General features: G+C 43.4%; 1 protein-coding gene across 1 annotated transcript; it reads right to left on the reverse strand.

Annotated features, from left to right (window-relative positions):
- Positions 1–4,965: 4,965 nt before the first annotated feature.
- On the reverse strand, positions 4,966–18,685 carry SMARCE1 (SWI/SNF related, matrix associated, actin dependent regulator of chromatin, subfamily e, member 1). The gene is made up of 10 exons (XM_008941862.1): positions 18,634–18,685; positions 18,066–18,109; positions 14,948–15,052; positions 12,640–12,720; positions 11,386–11,517; positions 9,645–9,816; positions 8,130–8,302; positions 6,930–7,031; positions 6,243–6,450; positions 4,966–5,380 (listed from the first exon to the last, which is right to left on the reverse strand). The coding sequence occupies exons 1-10, from the start codon at positions 18,638–18,640 to the stop codon at positions 5,169–5,171; spliced, it is 1,236 nt and encodes a 411-aa protein (XP_008940110.1). The 5' UTR covers positions 18,641–18,685; the 3' UTR covers positions 4,966–5,168.
- Positions 18,686–19,296: the final 611 nt, after the last annotated feature.

Here is a 19,296-nt window from a genome sequence, read left to right on the forward strand (position 1 = left end):
CAACAGCAGCCCCCACATCCTAACGGGCAGCGAGCTGCCCTGGCCCCGACCTGTGCCAGGGTTTGGGTTACTTTGATATTTCATCCTTCTAAAGCTCTATAATCAGTTTTATTTCTTTCCATCACAGGGATAATCCCTTATGCGAGCAGAGCTCCTCTGGCTGGAGCCCTCATTGCACACGAAGCTGAGCAGCTTTGGGACTCTCCCCCACGATGCACAGCTGAGGGAGGGGTTTTTAAACCCTTGTTTGTTTCCTCCAGAAGTTTTTTTTCCTTTTCCCCCTAAAGTTTTCTTGGTGCATAAACATGAGGCTTTGATCTTGCACAGAAAGCCAACCTCAACCAGACATGGAGGCTTTGAAAGGGTATTTAGGTGCACAAAGCTCTTAGGGGCCACGTCTGCTGGGATTCACTGGGAGTGGAGCTTTTGCCTGGTGAACTAGGTGCCTAGTTCCTGTGCTAACACCTGAACACCTTCCAGCAGTCACCCATCAGGGCCTGCTCCACGCTGTGTACTCTAGATTCCATTTCTGTAGGTCAGAAGGTTTCAGGGGTGGTAAAATCCAGTAATTACATTAATGCATTAAAAAATTTCCAAAAAATCTTTAAGAGCAATTTTTTTTTTTTAACCCAGGCTTCTTATTAACTTTTACTAAGTGTTTTTTTTTTTTTTTTTTTTTTTTTGTGGTTAGATAAAAGCATCTTTCTGAGATCTACCCAATACAGAAAAGAACCTTTGCCGACTTGATTTTACCGACAGAACAAACCAAACAGCAGCGCCGTGGTGATGTCAGAGGTCACAAAGCATGAGTCAGACTCTCAAAAACAGTCTGTTTTTTACTCAAAGAGAAAAACAAGCCAAAGAAAACAACTCCCTCACTGTGCTGAAATGTTTAGGATTTGTCTCTTCACTTCCTTGCCAGTCCCCTGGGGGTGTGAAGGACTCGCCAGCTCTCAGGCACCCCATGGGAGGTGGCTCAACACCCCCAGAGAGGACCTCAGCCTCTGTCTCCAGCAGCACAGGCCCTTCAGGGGTCCCCACACTACACCAGATGACCAGCTCACACCCCCCACAGGGGACAGTCACCACAGCTAGAGGAAGAAGGAGCCCCAGGGGTGCAGCACCCACTCACCAAACAGCAGGGGAAGCGTGTGACCAACTCCAGCCAGCCCAGCAGCAGAGGGCACAAACAGTTGGTGGGTTTTATCTGCTCCATCTGCCCGGTGGGAGGGTTTCAGGTCCTGCTGAGGACCTCCAGGTGGGTGTGCTGGCTCCTCAGGAGCCCCAGCTGGCTGCTCTTACCAGAGGCAGCTGGTGGCCAGTCAGCTGGAGGTGCCAAGCAGCCCCCAGGCTCCTAAGGACAACGGGGCTGAGAAAGGGCTGGGGCAGGGGCATGGCAGAGCCGGGTTCCTCCCAAGGCTGGTCCCTCGAGGAAGTTCCTCGTCCCCATCCTGAACATGGTCCCTGATGCTCATGTCCCTGGCAGGCACTTCTGCCAAGTACCACAGGGACTGGTCAATGTTCAAACGCAGCCCACTGGGCATTTTCTCAGGAGGCTTTCATGTGCTTGGAGAAGTTATTTTACCCTTGAAGATGACACCTACTCATGCAGGAACACACCCCGAGCTGCAACACACCCTGTCTTTGCCAATAATTACTGTGATTTACATACACCTTGAGAAAATGTAGCAGATGAAAGCACAAAGGGCCTTCAGAACCCCCGGCTGTTGCACAGATAAAAGGTGTTGCACAAGAAGCATTTGGAGCACCTGAGGTGTGGAGGCTCCTCCTGCCCCTGCCCCAGCTCCACCCGAGCCCTGGGTGCTCAGCCCCTGGTCCAGGCAGCAGCTGGGTTCAGGAAACCAAAGCTTTGTGTTGGCAGCAGTGGCCAGTCCAGAAATTGACATTTTTAGAAGAGCAAAATGCAGCAAATGAATCCTCAGAGGTGTAGCTTGAGATGTAAATAAAGCAATCCCTGCAGGGTCGAGGTGCTCTGTTACAGGAGCTCAGCTGCTGGGAACAACCCTGCCAGTAGTTTCTGCACGACCTGGAGCAGTAGCGGATGCTAGCATGGGATTAAGGGAATTGCAGGGGAGAGTGATCCCAGTTTTCCTTCTAAACCTGAATTGCCTTCTGAAAATGCAAAATGGTGAATAGAACTTAAACCTAAGGGCAACAGCCTTGACTTTTGATGGCCTTCCACAGTTAGAATAATGGGATTTTAACAAAGAACTCGTAATTCCAACCCAAGGGCTCCCGGTTCCTCTGTTGGAGTCTGTCACACCATGGCCTCTGCAACCAACATGCTGAAATTAAAGGAAAATAAATCCATTCAGTCTTGACTGGGGCTACTGCAGGAACGTGAAGGGGCCAGACCATGGTGCAGTGACGTGGACAAGTGACAGACTGTGCAAGCTTTCCTAAGCTTTGCCTTCAGGTCTGAAAGTGTTAAAGCATTGGCAAGAACTGCCTTAATCCCATGAAACCAGTGTGAAGCTGATGTCTGCTTAATTGGCTGGATATTTATCCAAAGCAAGAGAATCCCTCACTGAAGGGATACACACATCTGAATTTTCACACGTTATGTTTCAACCAGCCTCTTTCATTTTTTGATGTGAGCTTCCTCAGACATCTAATGAGTTTGTGGAACAAAAGCCCCTCCTCTCCTAATTACCAGCTTTTTGGTGCAGTAGTTATGAAATGTAAAACCAAAATGGGTCACTAGGTAACTCCCCCCTCCTTGTAAGTGCCTCGAGATGCATTTTTCTAAAAGCAATCCTTTTAATTGCAGGAAATAGAAACTCCTGAAATGCCATTTAATTAGTACAACTGCAAGCGGTTAAAGGTAGCGGCAGGAGCAGCTTGGCCTCTCTTCCAAGAAACTGAAATTTGGAATTTAAAATTGCTTTCATTTTTAAGCAGGTTTCATCGCCTCAATCATTTATAACCAAAGCAAAGGAGCAGCCACAGTTTCTGTTTCCTCACAAGAGGGTTCATTTTGTGTCCACCTTTGCCCAAACTCACGTCAGCATCGGAACTCCCACTTCTCCTTAGCAGACGAGGGCAGTGCGGGCACAGCCCGGCTGGCGGGGGGGCTGCTGGGCACAGCCAGGCTGCCACTCTGCCACAGGCTGCCACTCTGCCACAGGCTGCCACTCTGCCATCGGCCCCTCTCTGCCCCCCTCGGTCCTGCTGGGCTTTGCAGCAATCCTCCCAGAGCAGCCACCGGGGTGAGTTTGCAGGAACAGGCACGTTGGGGTTTGCCCCCGGGGGGAAGGTGCAGCAGAGCCCGGCACAGGCGCAGGGGTCAGTCTGAACCAACAGCAAGGGTTTGAATCAGTTCTCTGGAATGACACCAAATTACAGCATTTCATGGAGCCAGCACACTCAAAGAACTGCAGCAGGCACTTGGACAAGGAGCTTCCACTCAGCACCAGCCACCAGCGGGTTTACTGACTGTGGAGCAAACCCAGTGAAGTTGTAGACCATGAGCAGACTGATGCAGCTGTTCCACGTGTGTTTCACAGTGCCCATTTTTTCTTTTTTTTTTTTCAGAAATAAAGGCCCAAGTCAGCTCATGGCATCAGGGAGAGAGCACAGAACAAACTGGGTTCAGATATTGAGTATTTGGACTACAATTGCATCTTACCCATTGTGGTTTTTTTAACTTCATACCTCTCAGCCCTTCAGGTAGGAAATTTTACTGAGTTGAAAGGAACATGAAAACTCTGATAGTTTGGAGGGAGGTGGTTAAAAGCCTCCAGGCAGACACCCCAAGTCCACCAATACCTCTATTATTTCCTGTACAGATTCTCCCATCCGTTGGCTTTTGAAGTCAACAGCCACCACCAGAGAGCCCTCCAGACACAGCCAGCATTTAACCAAGGCCTAAAGCAACTCAGGAGCTTTTACTTCGTTTTTCAAAGTGCTTTTGCAGCACAACATTTTGTATGTGGCATATTTTGGTAATGAATCCCAAGGTTTCATCCTCCTGTGGGCTTAAGCTGGAAAAGAGCTGATGAAAAGCCCTAAATCAAATACAGGCATTACCAAAGACAGGAGCCAGACCACTGTAAGTTTAAAAAACCCAAACATGTTGGATTTTATTATTTTTAGACCATTTTAAAAAAAGACCAAAAGGATTTAAAAAAATGTAACTATCCAATATACCCACTATTCCATAAAACCATACGAGTTTACTGAGCATACGCACCATGTGTTCTCTTAGAATTGTCATGTCATGGAACAGCTTGTATCTGTTGTTTTCATTAGGGGTATTTTTTTTCCTCAGTGGGGCTTCTGCTTATAAATTGCAAAATGTGGCATTTTCAGTACATTTGTAGAGCTCATGGCAAGCAGAACTACTCATTTTTTTACTGTTTGGGTCACACTGGTGACTGGCTGCTCAGAGAACACGTCCATATTTGAACACTCTCCTGGACTTTGCTGTACCCCACACCAGGACAGTGTAGTAGCAAATGAAGGAGTTAAATGGTAAAGAAAAGCAAAGGCTGTTGTCAGAATCCTGCATCACAGAAAAACCCCTCAGGTTATGGCATTACTACAAGATGACTATCCTCAGCCCTGGGGCAGAGCCAGCCCCTTGGTAAAGGGGGGTCTGGCAGAGCAGGGATCACACCTGCAGCACACATCTGCAGCACACATCTGCACCACGCAGCCACCACTGAGCCTGAAGGAGCTTTGTGGGACCACAGAGGCTCTGCAGTAACCAGAAGGAAAGAAAAAGAGACAGTTTCTGGTATAGAACCCAAACCCAATGCTGTCCTGCCAGGACATCCCAAGTGATCCCAAGTGACCTCCATGTTGTACCAGCCATGCTCACACACGAGGTGTTCTCTTCCCTGAGCCAGTTTCTGGTATAGAACCTGAACCCAACACTGTCCTTCCAGGACATCCCAAGTGATCCCAGGTGACCTCCCTGTTGTACCAGCCGTGCTCACACACGAGGTGTTCTCTTCCCTCTGCTCTAAGATGCCCTTTGCCTCTGAAGACCTCTCTAGGTCTCTGTGCTGGTAGCCTGATGTGACATTACACCCAGCACCCCTTGGGAACAAGTGATACAGGCAGGAAGATACAAAAGCCGCGCAGCACATTTTGAAATCAAAACAGTACTTCATTATAAAGAGACACATGAAAGGAGTCAATGTTTATTCTTTCTTCTCACTGTCCTCAGTGGTGGGGTCTGCAGGAGGCTCTTCAACAGTCGCACTATTGCTCTCTGAACCAGTGTTGCTGTCACTGGTCCCCTCCTCTGCAGTGCTATCCACCCCCTCCTGGCCACTCTCCTTGTCATCTGGGGTAGATGTTCCTTCTTCACCATTCTGCTGGTTTTCTGTGCTCTCTTCTGGGTGAGGCTCTTCTGTAATAAGATGTTTTGCAGTGTCATTTACACACCAGTACATTTATTTAGGTTGTGCAATTGGAATTTAGGAAGAAACAAAACCTGTCCTAAACCCGAGTACCCCACAGCAGCTATTTCTGTCACTCGAAACGTGCAGTAACAGGGACAGCTCTGACAGAGCTCTTGGTGCCTGGGGGACACATGGTCCTGCCACACAGTGCCCTGAAAGTCACCAGCAGCTGCCAATTCAGAGTCTGATCACAAGGAAGCAAGTGCCAGGGGCACTAGAATTCAAGCTCCCTGGTGCCCTCTCCCTTACACTCATGCTGTTACAGCAATGACTCACTGAGATACTGGCCACCAATACACTCAAATACAACAATATTTTCTAATGTCACTGTACAGAGCACAAAAAAGTGCCTGCAAATCAGCTTGTGTTTATATAGCATATCAATATCTATAAATATATATATTTAGTATTATATAGGAGCGTGGGAAGAAGTGCTGTTCTGCCATCCTTGCTGGATGCCAATGCTGGGACAAGGAAATGTCCCAGCTGCTCCAGGCTACCCAACATCTAGAAGGTGAGTTCAGGTTACAAAGCAAGTTTGGTTTTTTTTCCCCGTGGGTACACTGCACACAGAGCATTACAAAGGGGTTTGTGGTATCTCACCCTCTCCCCTCCTCAAAAGGGCAATTTAATGAGAAGAAAGCGAATGCCTGTGTTCACCAGGATGAAGTGATCTGCTCTGAGTGCTGTTCTGCTGAAGCCTTTCCTCCCATTAACAGAAAAAAATCCCAAAATCCAGGAAAAAGTCCTGACTAAGCTGAGCCTCTACAGACACTCTGGGGATTCTGAAGCTGGCCTCAGATGCATTACCTGTCTCCATTGGGGCACTCTCCTCTTCCTTCTTCTCCTCTATCTTAGCTGCCTGTTCCTCCTCAGCTGCTATGTTATTTTGGCTGCGTTCTGCTTGCTCTGCTGCTTCTTTTTCCCTCTCCTCCTGCCTCTTGCGAGCTTGTTCCTCAGCTTGAGCAATTTCAGCTGCAATTTTTTCCATATCCACTTCCACCTTCAAACTGCATAACTAGCAATTAAAAAGAAAAGCTCTTTTACAAAACATCAGAAAAAAAGTAATTAAGAGTTCAATAATTCTACATGCAGGATAATTATCCTGATTTGACAAAGTTTACACTAAAAGTCTCAGTAACTAGGGAGGGATATAGATGCATATTATAAAAAAAGGAGGGGCATGTAAATAAACAACTGAAATGTTGTCATTTGAAGGCAGCCAAGGACAGAACAATTCATCCATTGTATGGCTTTAGGCCACCTTCCTGAAGCTGCTTTAGTGAGCTCCACCAGTCCAGCCTGGAGGCACTTTTAAATTGTACTGGCTGAATGTCACCACTAAAGGTCACTGGAGGAGTGTGAAATAATCCAAACGCTGCGTGGTGCTTCCCAGCACCCCCACACCAGGACACTGCAGCCACCAGTTCTGTAATTACACAGAACTGAATACAGAACTACAGAGAGCAGGTGGAGTTAGGAGAGTGAGAGGTGTACCCTTTTGAGCTCGTTGTTAAAGGATTCTGTGCTTTCCAGAAACTTCCTCTTCTTTTCCTGGTGACGCTCCTCAATTTGCAGGAGCTCAGCTTCTAGCTTACGCTGGAAGTGAACAGAAGAGTCTTACTACCTGGTCACCTGGGAACTGTCCAAAGTTTACAGCTATGTACAAACATATTTAGACCAATATTTTAAAATACACCCATTAAGTAGATGAACATCCTTATGCTTTCCTTGTTCCTTCCTTGTAGTGAGGGGGGGTCAGTCTCTTCTCCCAAGGAACAAGTGATAGGAGAAGAGGAAATGGCCTCAAGTTGCACCAGGGGAGGTTTAGGTTGGACATGAGGAAAACACCTTCCCCAAAAGAGTTATCAAGCCTGGTCCAGGCTGCCGAGGCCTATGTGGTAATTCAGGACTGGCTGGGCAGAGTATAAATGAAAACCAGAATGTATTTGAGTCGAATCATAAAAAAATCTACCCATTTTCTTTCATACTGCACACCCCACAGGTGTACATATACACACCCTCCATCATTTATGTTCTCTGCTGCAGAAAGACCACCATTCAAAGGAAAGAAGGGATACAACTCCCCTCCACCCTCCAAATATCCTTTTGTTAATTTAAAAGAAAAAAGCCACAAATCTCTGGCTATCTGTGGTCTCTGAGTTTTCTTCACCTACATGTACACAGACTATACTAACAGGGTTCTTTTGTTGACATGGATGACTGGAAATTCAGGCATATTCCCAAAGCCAGGTGAACCATGCGAGCATGACCTCACTAGATTTCCTTCTATGCATTTAACTTCCAGTAAAAAATGTTACAATAGGGAGGATTTACTGTAATAAAAGAATCATTATGAACAAGACTGAGTCATAAAGTAGCTGAAAGTCACAACTCTACTGGTACCTATTAAAGAGAAGCCTTACAGTACATACAGAGGGATTAACAACTATGGGATTAACACTAAAGAAATCCTAAGAACAAAATAGAATTTAACACGATTCTTGGTAACAAAACAGCACAGAGGAGGAAGTGTCACACCTTGCAACTGCCAAGAAAAGCCAGAGATTGGCCATTCGAGCGTACAGGACACGGACACCCAACAAGAATGGTCATGTAGAAGATCAAATGCTCCGAGACTTGGAGTACAGCCCAAGACCATTACATTTTAGCTGCCTTCGTGTCATTTATCTTTACCTGATGAACCATTAAAGACTGAACCTGGCGTTTAAGAACTTGCATCCTGGCTGTGGTGACCACAGAGCGGACGTCGGGCACCACGCTCTCGCTCAGGATCTCGCTGATGAGCCGGTGGTTCCTCTGGAAACGAGCTGTGGCTGTGTGCTTCATGGAAAACCCATCGTCGTAATCTGCAGCCAGAGTTTATAGAGTAACTGCTTTAATGCCACAGAGTGAGTGCCAGATGTAATGACACCGTACCCAGGCTACCGCTAACTGAAAAACCCAAACCAAACCCAAAAGCCCTAAGAGCAGTTGATGTCGTGTCACAAAATTCATACTAACAGATAGGGACCATCAGGCAATCAGAAAGAGACACTGGGGGCCAGAACTGTGACCCTGCACAGCCCCAACAGCTGATTTTACCTACATCTCCTATGTGTCTGAAATTTGGGTTGACCTCATTATTTACTGTGTTGCTTCCCACATTTCCAGAGTAAGAGGGACTATTAATACACCAAATAAAACCCCATCAGTCTCCTTAAACTTGTGCCTTTGTCCTCTTCCTAAGATTCCTTTTATGCTAGAAGTTCTTAATCCCAGGGATGTGCAGGACCAGACAGAAGCAATGTTTCTGTCACAGAAAACCTGCTGCTTTCTCCCAGATGTAAACAGCTCCAACTCATGCCCAGTGCAGCTGGTTCTGGCCAAGTTCATCTGGCCCAAGTAGCACAGAACAGAATACCAAGTCTCAAAATGCCAGCAACTCAAACACCAACTATAGTTACATAAGTTTTGCAGTTACCTCACACGGAGGAAAGTGCTGTTTGTCATGAGCTTTATCTCAAGGGTGTGCTTTTACAAAGGGGAAGAAAAAAACAAAAAGGGTGTAACTGACATTTTTCACCCTCAGGTTTCAACAAGTATTTGGTCATGAGTTTAAAAGCAGACATCAGGTGTGTGAGTTTTCCCACTGGGAGGGGTGTGTTTCCTTGCAGTCAAATAAACATTCAGAATTTTCCCATCTCCTTGTCAACACCAAAGGCAATTTAATTTCTAAACAACCTCAAATGACAGCTGCTGAACACATTCAAAGCTCAGGTGCTCTGAATCGTACCAGAACTCTGCATGCCCAAATTAGGTGCTTCTGGTAATAAAGCACAACATTCTGTTCACACTGGATTAAATCAGGCATCTCGGCCCTTTATAATGCATATGTTAAAGCTGTTGCAGAGCTTTAAGCAGACTTGTTTGTTTTGAGCTGTAAGCATTACTTCACATGTAATTAAGGGCTGAAATAACTTTTGCCACTGTCTTGCCACCTTAGCTTTTGGAAACAAGATGGGATCGCCCGTTAGCTTAATGAGATAAAATACGATAACGAAAATCAGCACTGAAGGTACCAAACCCGACCAGCTCTGTGAAAGCTGCACACGGGTAATTCTCTGCATCTGGTGCCCGTTTCTCAAGCTGCCGGGCCTGCAATGGGACTGCCTCACTGGACACACACAGCTCCCTGCTGCTGCTGCTTACCGTCGGGATCTTCCGCGGGCTGTATGCTCATGTAGGGCTCCCCCTTCTCCATGCGCGACTGCCTCTGCCGGCTCTCCTCCTCCAGCGCCGCCTCAGCCCGACTCTTGGCGTTGATGTAGGCAAGGTAGGCTGGTGAGTTATGGTAGGCCTTCATGGACTCGTTGTACTCTATCTGAAACGTGACCAAAGTCGTTGGATTGCACCGCTGGACATTTCAGACTTAACTGTGGTCCCCCTAACTCCAACTGTAGCTACGGAAACAAACCCATTCCAAACCGTGGGGCTGACGCCCAAACGACCACATTCTCAGGCTTTCTTTTTACAGAGTAGAACTTCTTCCATAGTCATTTGTGTTTTAAAAACACTAGCTGGGCATTCAGATATCTTTTAGTTTTAATACCTGAGAAGTATTACAATACCTTTGTTTTTTGAGATTAAAAAAAAATCAAACACCTCAGAACAAGGCGTTTATGATCAGATGAACTCTGATAAGGTCAAAAAAAAAGAATTAGCTTAAAATATTCTCATTCTCTGGAGTTCTAACTAGAGCTTTGATTCTGATTTCTTCTCTTGCCTTATTCCAATATGTCATGAACCAGTTTTCAAAGTAACTTACGATTTTTCCATTCTTTGATCCATCCCTGTGCTGGATACAGAATGCTGCAGCCAGACTACCATCTCCTCCTGGTAACAGGACTGCATCACTATTTTCACCTTCTTTGAAATATTTTTCCCTTTGAATTGCTTTCTTTAATCTGACTTTTAAAATTTGCCAAGTCTGGATTTTGTACAGTGATTTGAGGTATTCCAATGTAAAACGAGATATAATCTATAATATTGTTAGAAGAGCTTAAACGTCTTGTTTTCTTTATGTTTAGGACTGGAATCCTTCTACCCAGGTACTGTAAAAGTATAAAAAAGATGGCCCCTGCCCCAAGGAGCTTACAATCTAAACATCATTACCAAGTTAAAAAAATAGAATTCCTTCATTTATTTCTTTTTTCCACTAAGAGCATCTGGCTTTGAACTGCTTCTCTATTAATAGACTTGGAATAAAAACAGCTTAAGATTTAACCAGGTTATACACAGCCTCAGATGCTACCAGGTGTAAGCACAACACAGCAGCTGGACCATGTTCCCTTTGTACCTCAGGATCAGTGACAGTCTTGTAAAGGTCCTCAGCACTTACCAACCTAGACACACCAGGCAGCTGTCATCTTTTGTCATTAAGACGGATAAAAGTAAAACAAAACCACAAGAAAACCCTAAAAGCAGCAGCATTTTTCTATTAAGAAACAGAACACTATGCCATAGCATGGAGTTACACCAGGTTACACCATGAACACCAAACCCTACGTGACTGGAAGTCTTTTATGAACACTTTCATGACCATAGCAGTAGCTGCAGAGCACCAGTTTTGAAAGAGCATTTTGGTGTTGAGACAATCTTTTCAATACTGATGTTGTACAATCAAATCCATTCATTAAACAGTTAAAATTGTCACTCAATTATAAATACTTCATTTTGAATTAGGTCTAAAAACTGACCAGTCACAGTTGATGTACAGTTATTTTTAAAAAAAAAAAATCTAAGACGTGTCAGGACACACTTCCATTTAAGTTACATACAGGGGTCTCGTGAATGGCTCATACACCACAGCATGGGTAAGATGAATTTTTCTTCTCAGACCAGTTCCTAGAAGAATCAGCTGTAATAAACATCCCAGATTTCTTCCATTTACCTTTTCAGCTTCATATTCATTCAAATACTCTTGCTTCTCTTCATCAGTGAGATCTCGCCACATTCCTCCAATAATCTTGCCAATTTCCCATAACTTCAAATCGGGATTGGACGCCTTCACTTGGTCCCAGACCTTAACAGAAACAGCTGGAGCTTTACTAATGATATCTAAATACTTCCAAATTAAACATTTTATACTGTCATCTCAGAGTTCTTTCTGGAATCACCATGAAAACAGGATTAAGTTAGGAATGAGTCTGGCTAAACTATCTAGATTACTTTCTGGGGCAGGAAGTCAGTAGGAAGCCATCTACTGAAACAGGCAATTGCTGAAATGGCTTTGGTTTCATGAGAATATTGCCTTTAACCCTCTTAAAGCTCTTCTTAAATGCACATCGCTGCATCTCTGGGAAAAAAAAAATGCTACTGAGTAAATACATCCAGCAGTAGATTATGATAAAGAGCACTGAGCTGTTCAGATCAGAATGTAACATTTCAAAATATTTTTCAGTCTTGCTGATCAATTTGAGTTCCAACAAGGTCTGACTCCACCAAAAAAAGTTTCTAACTTTATAGGGAAAAAAGAATAGGAGAGCTGCCAGTGTTATTTCTTGCTGTGCCACTTGACTTTTTTTGTTGATGTGTTTTTTTTTGCCTAGGACAGACATGCTGGTAAAGATACTTTACCAGAAGCGGAAGAAATTCCTTCTGGCTCACCCGCTTCAGACAGGCTGACATGCCCTCCCCATGCCCCATCAGATTTCAGACTCCACAGGAGCCTCTCTCCTACTTTCTGTCAAACAGTTCACAGAATAGCGAAGTAAACGTTGCCACAGGCTAGGTTGGTGAAGGAGAACATGCAAAGTCCACTCATTGCTACTCTTCAGTCCAGCTACAGCACTGTACCAAGCCCAGTATACCGCAAGGAATACTTCCTTTATATAAAAAAAGTTCTGTCAGTAAGTCACAGGAACTTCTGAATGTGGCAGGGTGGATCCTTGTCAGCAGAGACAGTGGAAGTAATTATCATTTTAGAGAAAACTCTCCCCCCAGAAATTGGCACCTGTATGAACAGACTACTGCTGCCTTTATTCTGAAGCGCAACCAATGCATCTGTACTTTAAAATTCCATTAAAGGAATGTGCAGGCTGTTAGAAGTAAAAGTTTAGAAGCTGAAACTAAGATAACAGCAATTAATTGTTAGCAGACACAAACACTAACTTTCAGTGTTCCTTGTCTGGCACTGTATACCCACCTTCCGGCTGTACCTCATGTAGGGCATCAGGGGCTTGTCTGGGGGTTTGGGGGGCTTGGGGATGGTGATGCCGGAGGACGCCTACAAGAGAAGCGGATAGATCTGTTCGTTAATGCCATCCCTGGACAGCCTCCATCCACACCAGCTCTGGAAAACACTCCTTCCTCTGCAGTGAGCACCGAGCAACCACACCCCCACACCGCCCCCAGAAGCAAGCAGCATTGCCAAAGAACTACCCCAGCTGTCAACAGGTGCTAACTACAGCTGGCCCTCACAGCATCTTTTCCAAATTCAGTTTGATCTGTTATCTGTGAGCTTACAGAGCAGTAACTAGGTCAAACTTCAGAAGGGCTCCATGTTCTTAAAACTGAAATACACAGCTTAGAAATTTACAGGGAAATATCAATCCCAGCAGGTTGATTTTCTCACTTCTGATGAACAATTTACCTGTTTTGACAAATTTGATGTGGCTACTGTCCAGGTGAAAAACAGTATGAAGAAAGTTTAAGAAGTGTTTTCGTTTTCAAATCACGTTAGCAACACATTTGTCTGCAAAATTTGTCAGTAGTAATTTGGAGCCAATTAAACTACTCATTGCAAAAAGCAAACAACCCTATGCAACTGTCAGTGTGTGCACTATTTGTATCCAAGCTATCCTTAATTGTCCAAATTAGCCTGAAATATCCCTCTGTGCTCTTCCTTCATGTTTGTGCTGTTGAGCACATTGCTTGAGCTGAACAGAAGAATACTGAGCACTAACTGCTGCTGATGGCAAGTTGCTGCATCTCCTCCAGCTACAAAACACCTGACAGGGCTTCCTCCTGAAACAGAGCAGTAGCATCACAGGCCCTGTCAGCTGCAGGTTCAGAAAACCTCTGCCCTTCAAGCACTTGACATGTGAGGAGTTCGACTGTATTAAGTGGGAGCATTATTATAAAAATGTAAAGCACTTTCAAGACTTCTCAGGCCTATGGCCAGAGATAAGCAAATTCTTGCACCTGGCCAAGAAGGCTCGTGTTCAGCATTCAGCTTTGGAATTTTTCCACTTGGTATTTTTTTGTTTTGCTGAATTTTATGGAGCTCCATGGAACAATGCATACAGAACTGTGTATAAATAATGTGCATGAGGTATATGCATCACCAAAATGTATACATATATACACATACAGATGGATTTGAAGAACATCAACGGAAATTGTTCAATGCTTTTAAATTAACAGGAATTTAAAGACACCATACATATTTTGATATATGCATGGCAGAGAAGGCTGTATATGTTTGTGACATACAGAAACAATGGAAGTTCTCAGACAAAACCTAACTTATTCCTGTATAAGGAAAAGTGTACGTTCAGACAGCACCTTCAGTCAAGTTCCAGCTTGTCTGGGGAAGGTCTTTTCTGTAAACGTTTTAACAAACCAGATGAACTTCACAGCTGAAGTCTGAAAGGTTTATATACGAGAGGCACAAAAAGGGTACACTTCATTAAAAGCACCATGTATTTGCTCCTTCAGAATCTGTCACACTCCCAACTAGGCAGATGTTTTGAGGTCGAAAGTTTTACACAAATAAAACCTACTTATGAGGATTTAAAAAACTTTTAAAAAACCCAGGGATTTCCTTTATTTTTTAGTTATGAAAGTGTTACACTTCCAGACTATTTGTGTTTCCTAACTGTATCCAATGCTCAGGACTTTATCTGTATTTGATGTCACCTCTCTCATCATTTGACTCCATCTCACTTTCTTTACTCCATGAAAAATGAATGTAACATCCATTTTCCAGACACTAACAGAGTATATACGAACTGAAAAATAAAATTTTCTGAACTTTGCAGTTATCACCAGACTAAGACTGGAAAGAAAAATTAAGGCTTGCATCTCCTGTATGGCTGAAGTTTGATGCAACTGCTATCAACAACCTCCAGTTTGCAAAATGCTCCTTATGTTTGTGCCAATAGACCTCAATGAAATGAGCAGTTCTCTCCCTCTGAGAATTGGTGCCCACACTACAGAATTTCTCCCTCAGCACACAGTGGTCACTGGAGACCACAAAGTCTTTGTCTTTTTGGAGTTCTGCATCATACACGATTACCACATTTTTTTTTCCTCTGCTGAGTAGAAGTCCATTTTCCTGCAAAAGGTTTCAGAGTGAAAGGGGAGGGGGGGTACGGGTGGGGAATAAGAATCAGAAGTAATTTTTTTTTTTATAAAGAAGTGGCAGAAGAAAAGACCCAGAAGAACCTAACTCTAAAGCCATTTCTGGTCAATTCCTGTTTGCTGGATGATGTAATAGTTGATTCTCCTACCGTGACCCGGCTGTTGGTGCCCGGGTTCCCTCCCAGCCTGTAGTTGTTGTAGGCCAGATGGCTGTATGGATTGTATCCCACAAACCCTGGTGTGCTGGGCATTTGCTGATGGAAACAAATGAGACAAAAACACGAATGAGAAATGAGCTCAAACGAGGAGAACACAGAAATGAAAATGAACTGCAATATGGCATGCAAAAGCAACCAGAATTTAAACAAGCAAATGAGGTGTAGCAGTTGGTATCTTCTCAATACAGAAAATTTACTCCAGTATAAACCTATTTAGGAAAGAGGATTTTCAAGCAAACGTGTCACTACAAATTTCTGTCTGCAGCCAACAATTTTATTTCTTTTAAAGAGTGTAACTCATTTAAACAAGTATTCTATAAATCCAGCTCATGGAAAATCTTTATAAACTCTTACACCCAATGAGTTAAGCTTACAAGGCAACACAGCACACAGTGATGGGGCAGGAATCCACCACAACATTTACTGCATCAATGAAAACCCCTGTCTGCTTCTCCTCCCATCATTCTGCCTTTCCAACCTTACACTGTCAGTGAACAGGAAGGAAAAAAAGCCTCTCAAAGCACCGCCCATGCACCACTACCAGTATCTGAAGACTTGCCTAGCAGTTTGCAAAATTTATGTATTTTGGGGAAGCGGGGTTTGAAAGCTGGAAGAGAACAACTCCCAGAGATCCCTGCTGTGACACCCTGCTGGCAGGAGGTGGGCTGCAGACTGGCAGAGTTGAGGAACCCATGCAGCGAAATCTACAGGTTAGAAACTACAAGCTAGTCTTTACAGATCACCAAATTCAAGACAATTTAAGAAGTTAATCAACCTATCTTCATTCTTTCTTGAAAGCAGATCAATTTGATCTCACCTCAGAAATGTAGAGAAAAAACTAATTTCTTTACAATCCCTTCTTACCTACCTCTGACACACAATCACATAGTAGCAGAAGGTTCACTGCACTCCCCTCCTCACACAAATGTCCCTCCTGTGTTTCTCAATTATTCCTCACTTGCCAATCAAATTTTGTTGGAAAAAATGGATCAACTATTTCATAGTAATTGTGATCAAGTCCTGACTGTGATGGTCCCCTCATTCCATTAGAATTCATGATATCCTGTAGTGCTTTTAAACATTTAAGCATCATCCATCCAGTGTCCCACTCTTTAGTAGCACTTTGGCCCTAATAAGAAACCATCTTTTAAAGTGATTTGCTGACTGGTCCCATGTTAGTGTTACAAAAATTCTACAAATAGGTTCAGGACTCCAAGGACCCGGGAATGACAAATACAAACATTGAACTGAAATAACCTGTAGGCTAAATTACATTAACTTGACGTTTTCAGGTATATGCAAACACATACTGGTCATTTAATTTCTAAACATACAAATAAAAATCATCCTTCAACAATCAGCCTTCAAATATGTATTTTATTGCCAGGCTTTCTAAACTCAGTCACAGCAGTGGACATTACTCAAGCTGTATGCCTGTGAGCAGGACATACACATTCACTGTTTATTAAGATGCCATTTTACTGTAGTTTTTCTGTATTACCATAACAGGTTTTGAATATGTTGAACTACATCTCTTCAATAAAACCAGATGACAATTGTAATCTCCGTCTGCTTAATTCTTTATTTCTGCAAGACAGGATTTAAAGGTTACAGGGAACTACCTTGCATCACACGGAGCATTATTAATTCAGCTGTCATATGTAGTTGTGACAGTTACTGTATTTTGTTGGCCGTGGTAACTGGAACTGGCTGTGGAGGAACAAGCAGGTTATTTAGCTGCTTTAACGACTTGCATTAGCAGAGCACAGGCTGTCACCCCAGGGACTGTGCAATGCAACAGACACAGGAGATTCTGCAAAGCCAGACAATGCAGGTCACTAGTTGCAGTTTCACGTCCCCTTCTGAAGGCTCCTAACTTGGCTAAAGAAGGTACCACATCAACAGAGACCATTTAACAGCATCTGCATCCGTGCTATGTCCCAAAGGAGTCCCCCAGGCATCTGCACAGCTCTCGATGGAGGGGTCTGGCTGTCAGACTAGGTGCCACCATGTTCCTTCTAAGACTGGCACAAGTCTATTCAGTTGTGTGCAAAATAAAAACTCTGAACGAACTATGCACATAAAATTTTATTTATGTTAATTTATAGGAACATAATTTGTACATTATATAGTTTTCGATCCTCTTAAAATGTAAACTATGACCCAATAAATTTGAAGGATCACATTTCCCCTAAATGCCATCCTGCAGTTTTCATCCCAGATGCAGAGATCAGGGACACGCCACTGGGTACCGGCGTTCACATTTTCTTTGGTAAGAAAAAATTCACTGCAGCATCTTTGCTCATTCTTCTGTACAGATTTGTATTTTCTCATGTGAACACGTTAACCCTAAAAACACAAGCTACCTCCAAATTTGAACATTACAGAAGAGGTGAACTTGCTCTCAAATGTCTTCCATATATGTATATGGACACTGGTATTTCAGGACCTTTTCATCCATGCATGACTGCAACTGGGCATGACTTAAAGCTACTGTCTTCCTCTGTCATTAAACACCATTTTACAAGAAAGTAAGATGCTTCTCATGCCATAGACTCCAAAGTATCAGTGATTTCAAGAAATTTGAGTAAGATGTGCATCATGAGTTTCATTACTCTCAAATATAACAGAACTTAGTGTACTCCTGCATTCCGCTGAAAATCGGCCGGGTACGACAGGAACAGGAGAAAATGCAGTTTGCCCATGATCTGGGCACAAGGTGAGTGGGAAATTTTACAATTAAATATATCAGTTTCCTATTAAATGTTCCAGTATTCTGTTGCAACCCCCCGTGAATAATTTTTGATCAGCTGACTGCTTACAGAAAATTATCTGCAAGATCCAGCCTTAAATATGAAACAAGTTTACTCATCTTCTTTCACAAACTGCTTTAAAACAGAAAAGATTAATTTAAACAGTGTGTATCATACCAATAATGAAATACATCTAGCTCGTGTTTCCCATACAGGAGGGTGATGTTATTGCTCTGTTAAGTTATTAAAGGCTGCTTTACCAGCTCTGTGTTAATGAGAAAAATCACTATACTTACGGTTGCAGGAGCTGGGGTAGGAGGTGGGGCATAAGATGGCCTTTCTGTTAAGATATAAATGTAAGCAATTTTTTTTTTTTCTTGAAAATTTGAACAAATTTGTTATAAGATATCTGCTGTGGCAAACATTTTAAGTCGATTTACAAAACCAATACAGAAATCCTACTCTCCAAAACTTTGCATCTTGCCTCTGGAGAGCATAAAGCAAAAAAGACAAAAGAAAGAACACACTTCAGGCCACGGTGCTGCTATACTGGCAGCCTTTTGTCCAGGTGTAAGAGGGGAGGACAGGAAATCCATTTCTATGCACAGTGGTTAACAAGAAGGTAAGCAAAGCTATGGTGAAACAGGATTTCAGAGTGGCTGTCAAATTTATGATATTTCTTATGGAAACAACGTGTCAGAAATTAGCCACAGCAAGATTTAAGGCTGAGAGTTTGGTCAGAAGAGACTACACTTCATATCATTCCCTCTAACATGAGGAATAATGGGATTAATGCACAAACAGGTTCTGCTTAGGCAGATCTTTAATTCATCAAGTTAAATGAAGAAAAATCCAAAAACTTACTTGACATTTTGATAGGCAAATTTTCAGCCACCTGACATTATATTTGTACTTCTGAAAGACAAAAGAATATCATGCTATTAAGTATTACACCTTTGCTTGCCCAAATGTTTGAAATTTCAATGATTACAGTTACCATCGACTACAAAAGCTGTATCATTTTTGACATACAGATGAAAAGAGTTTCTAAAACCTAAGGTCTTGTCTCTGAAAAAAAACGAAGGTACTTTCCAAGAAATCTGGCCTTAAATAGCTGTGAATTAACACAGGTTTATGTCATCTTCATATTAAACATTTTAAGAATATGTAATTTTTGTATGAAGAAATAAAAAGAATACACCCCATCATTTTACACCTTCTTGGAAAATTTGGATTAATGTGTAAACGACCAAATTAAGCCGCGTCTCCTTCACACGCTAGAAGGGGAAAAGGGGAAGCACCGAGCAGCGCCGCGGTGCCACAGGCCCTGGGGTGGGCGGAACGCCGCTCACAAAGCACTACTGGCTTTTTTGGCCTTTCTCTTCCAACAACTCCACCGAAGTCGCAGTATAAGCGAGACCTGCTTCCGAGATTCCCGGTTAATAACAGGCTGCGCTTCGGCCTCACACTAACACTTCGCTCCTCAAGCCGACGGGGAGCCTGAGCGGGAGCGCGCACGGAGGCAGC

This window comes from Merops nubicus, unplaced genomic scaffold, assembly GCF_000691845.1.
Source record: "Merops nubicus isolate BGI_N331 unplaced genomic scaffold, ASM69184v1 scaffold24806, whole genome shotgun sequence".
In the NCBI taxonomy this organism is placed as follows: Eukaryota; Metazoa; Chordata; class Aves; order Coraciiformes; family Meropidae; genus Merops; species Merops nubicus.

Bases quoted from the DNA above. Each gene is read 5' to 3' on its own strand.
- SMARCE1 (XM_008941862.1), bottom strand. The intron at 12,721-14,947 runs GTAGGAGAATCA...CTTCTCTTGTAG, and splicing joins GCACCAACAGCCGGGTCACG to GCGTCCTCCGGCATCACCAT. The intron at 11,518-12,639 runs GTGGGTATACAG...GTTTCTGTTAAG, and splicing joins ACATGAGGTACAGCCGGAAG to GTCTGGGACCAAGTGAAGGC.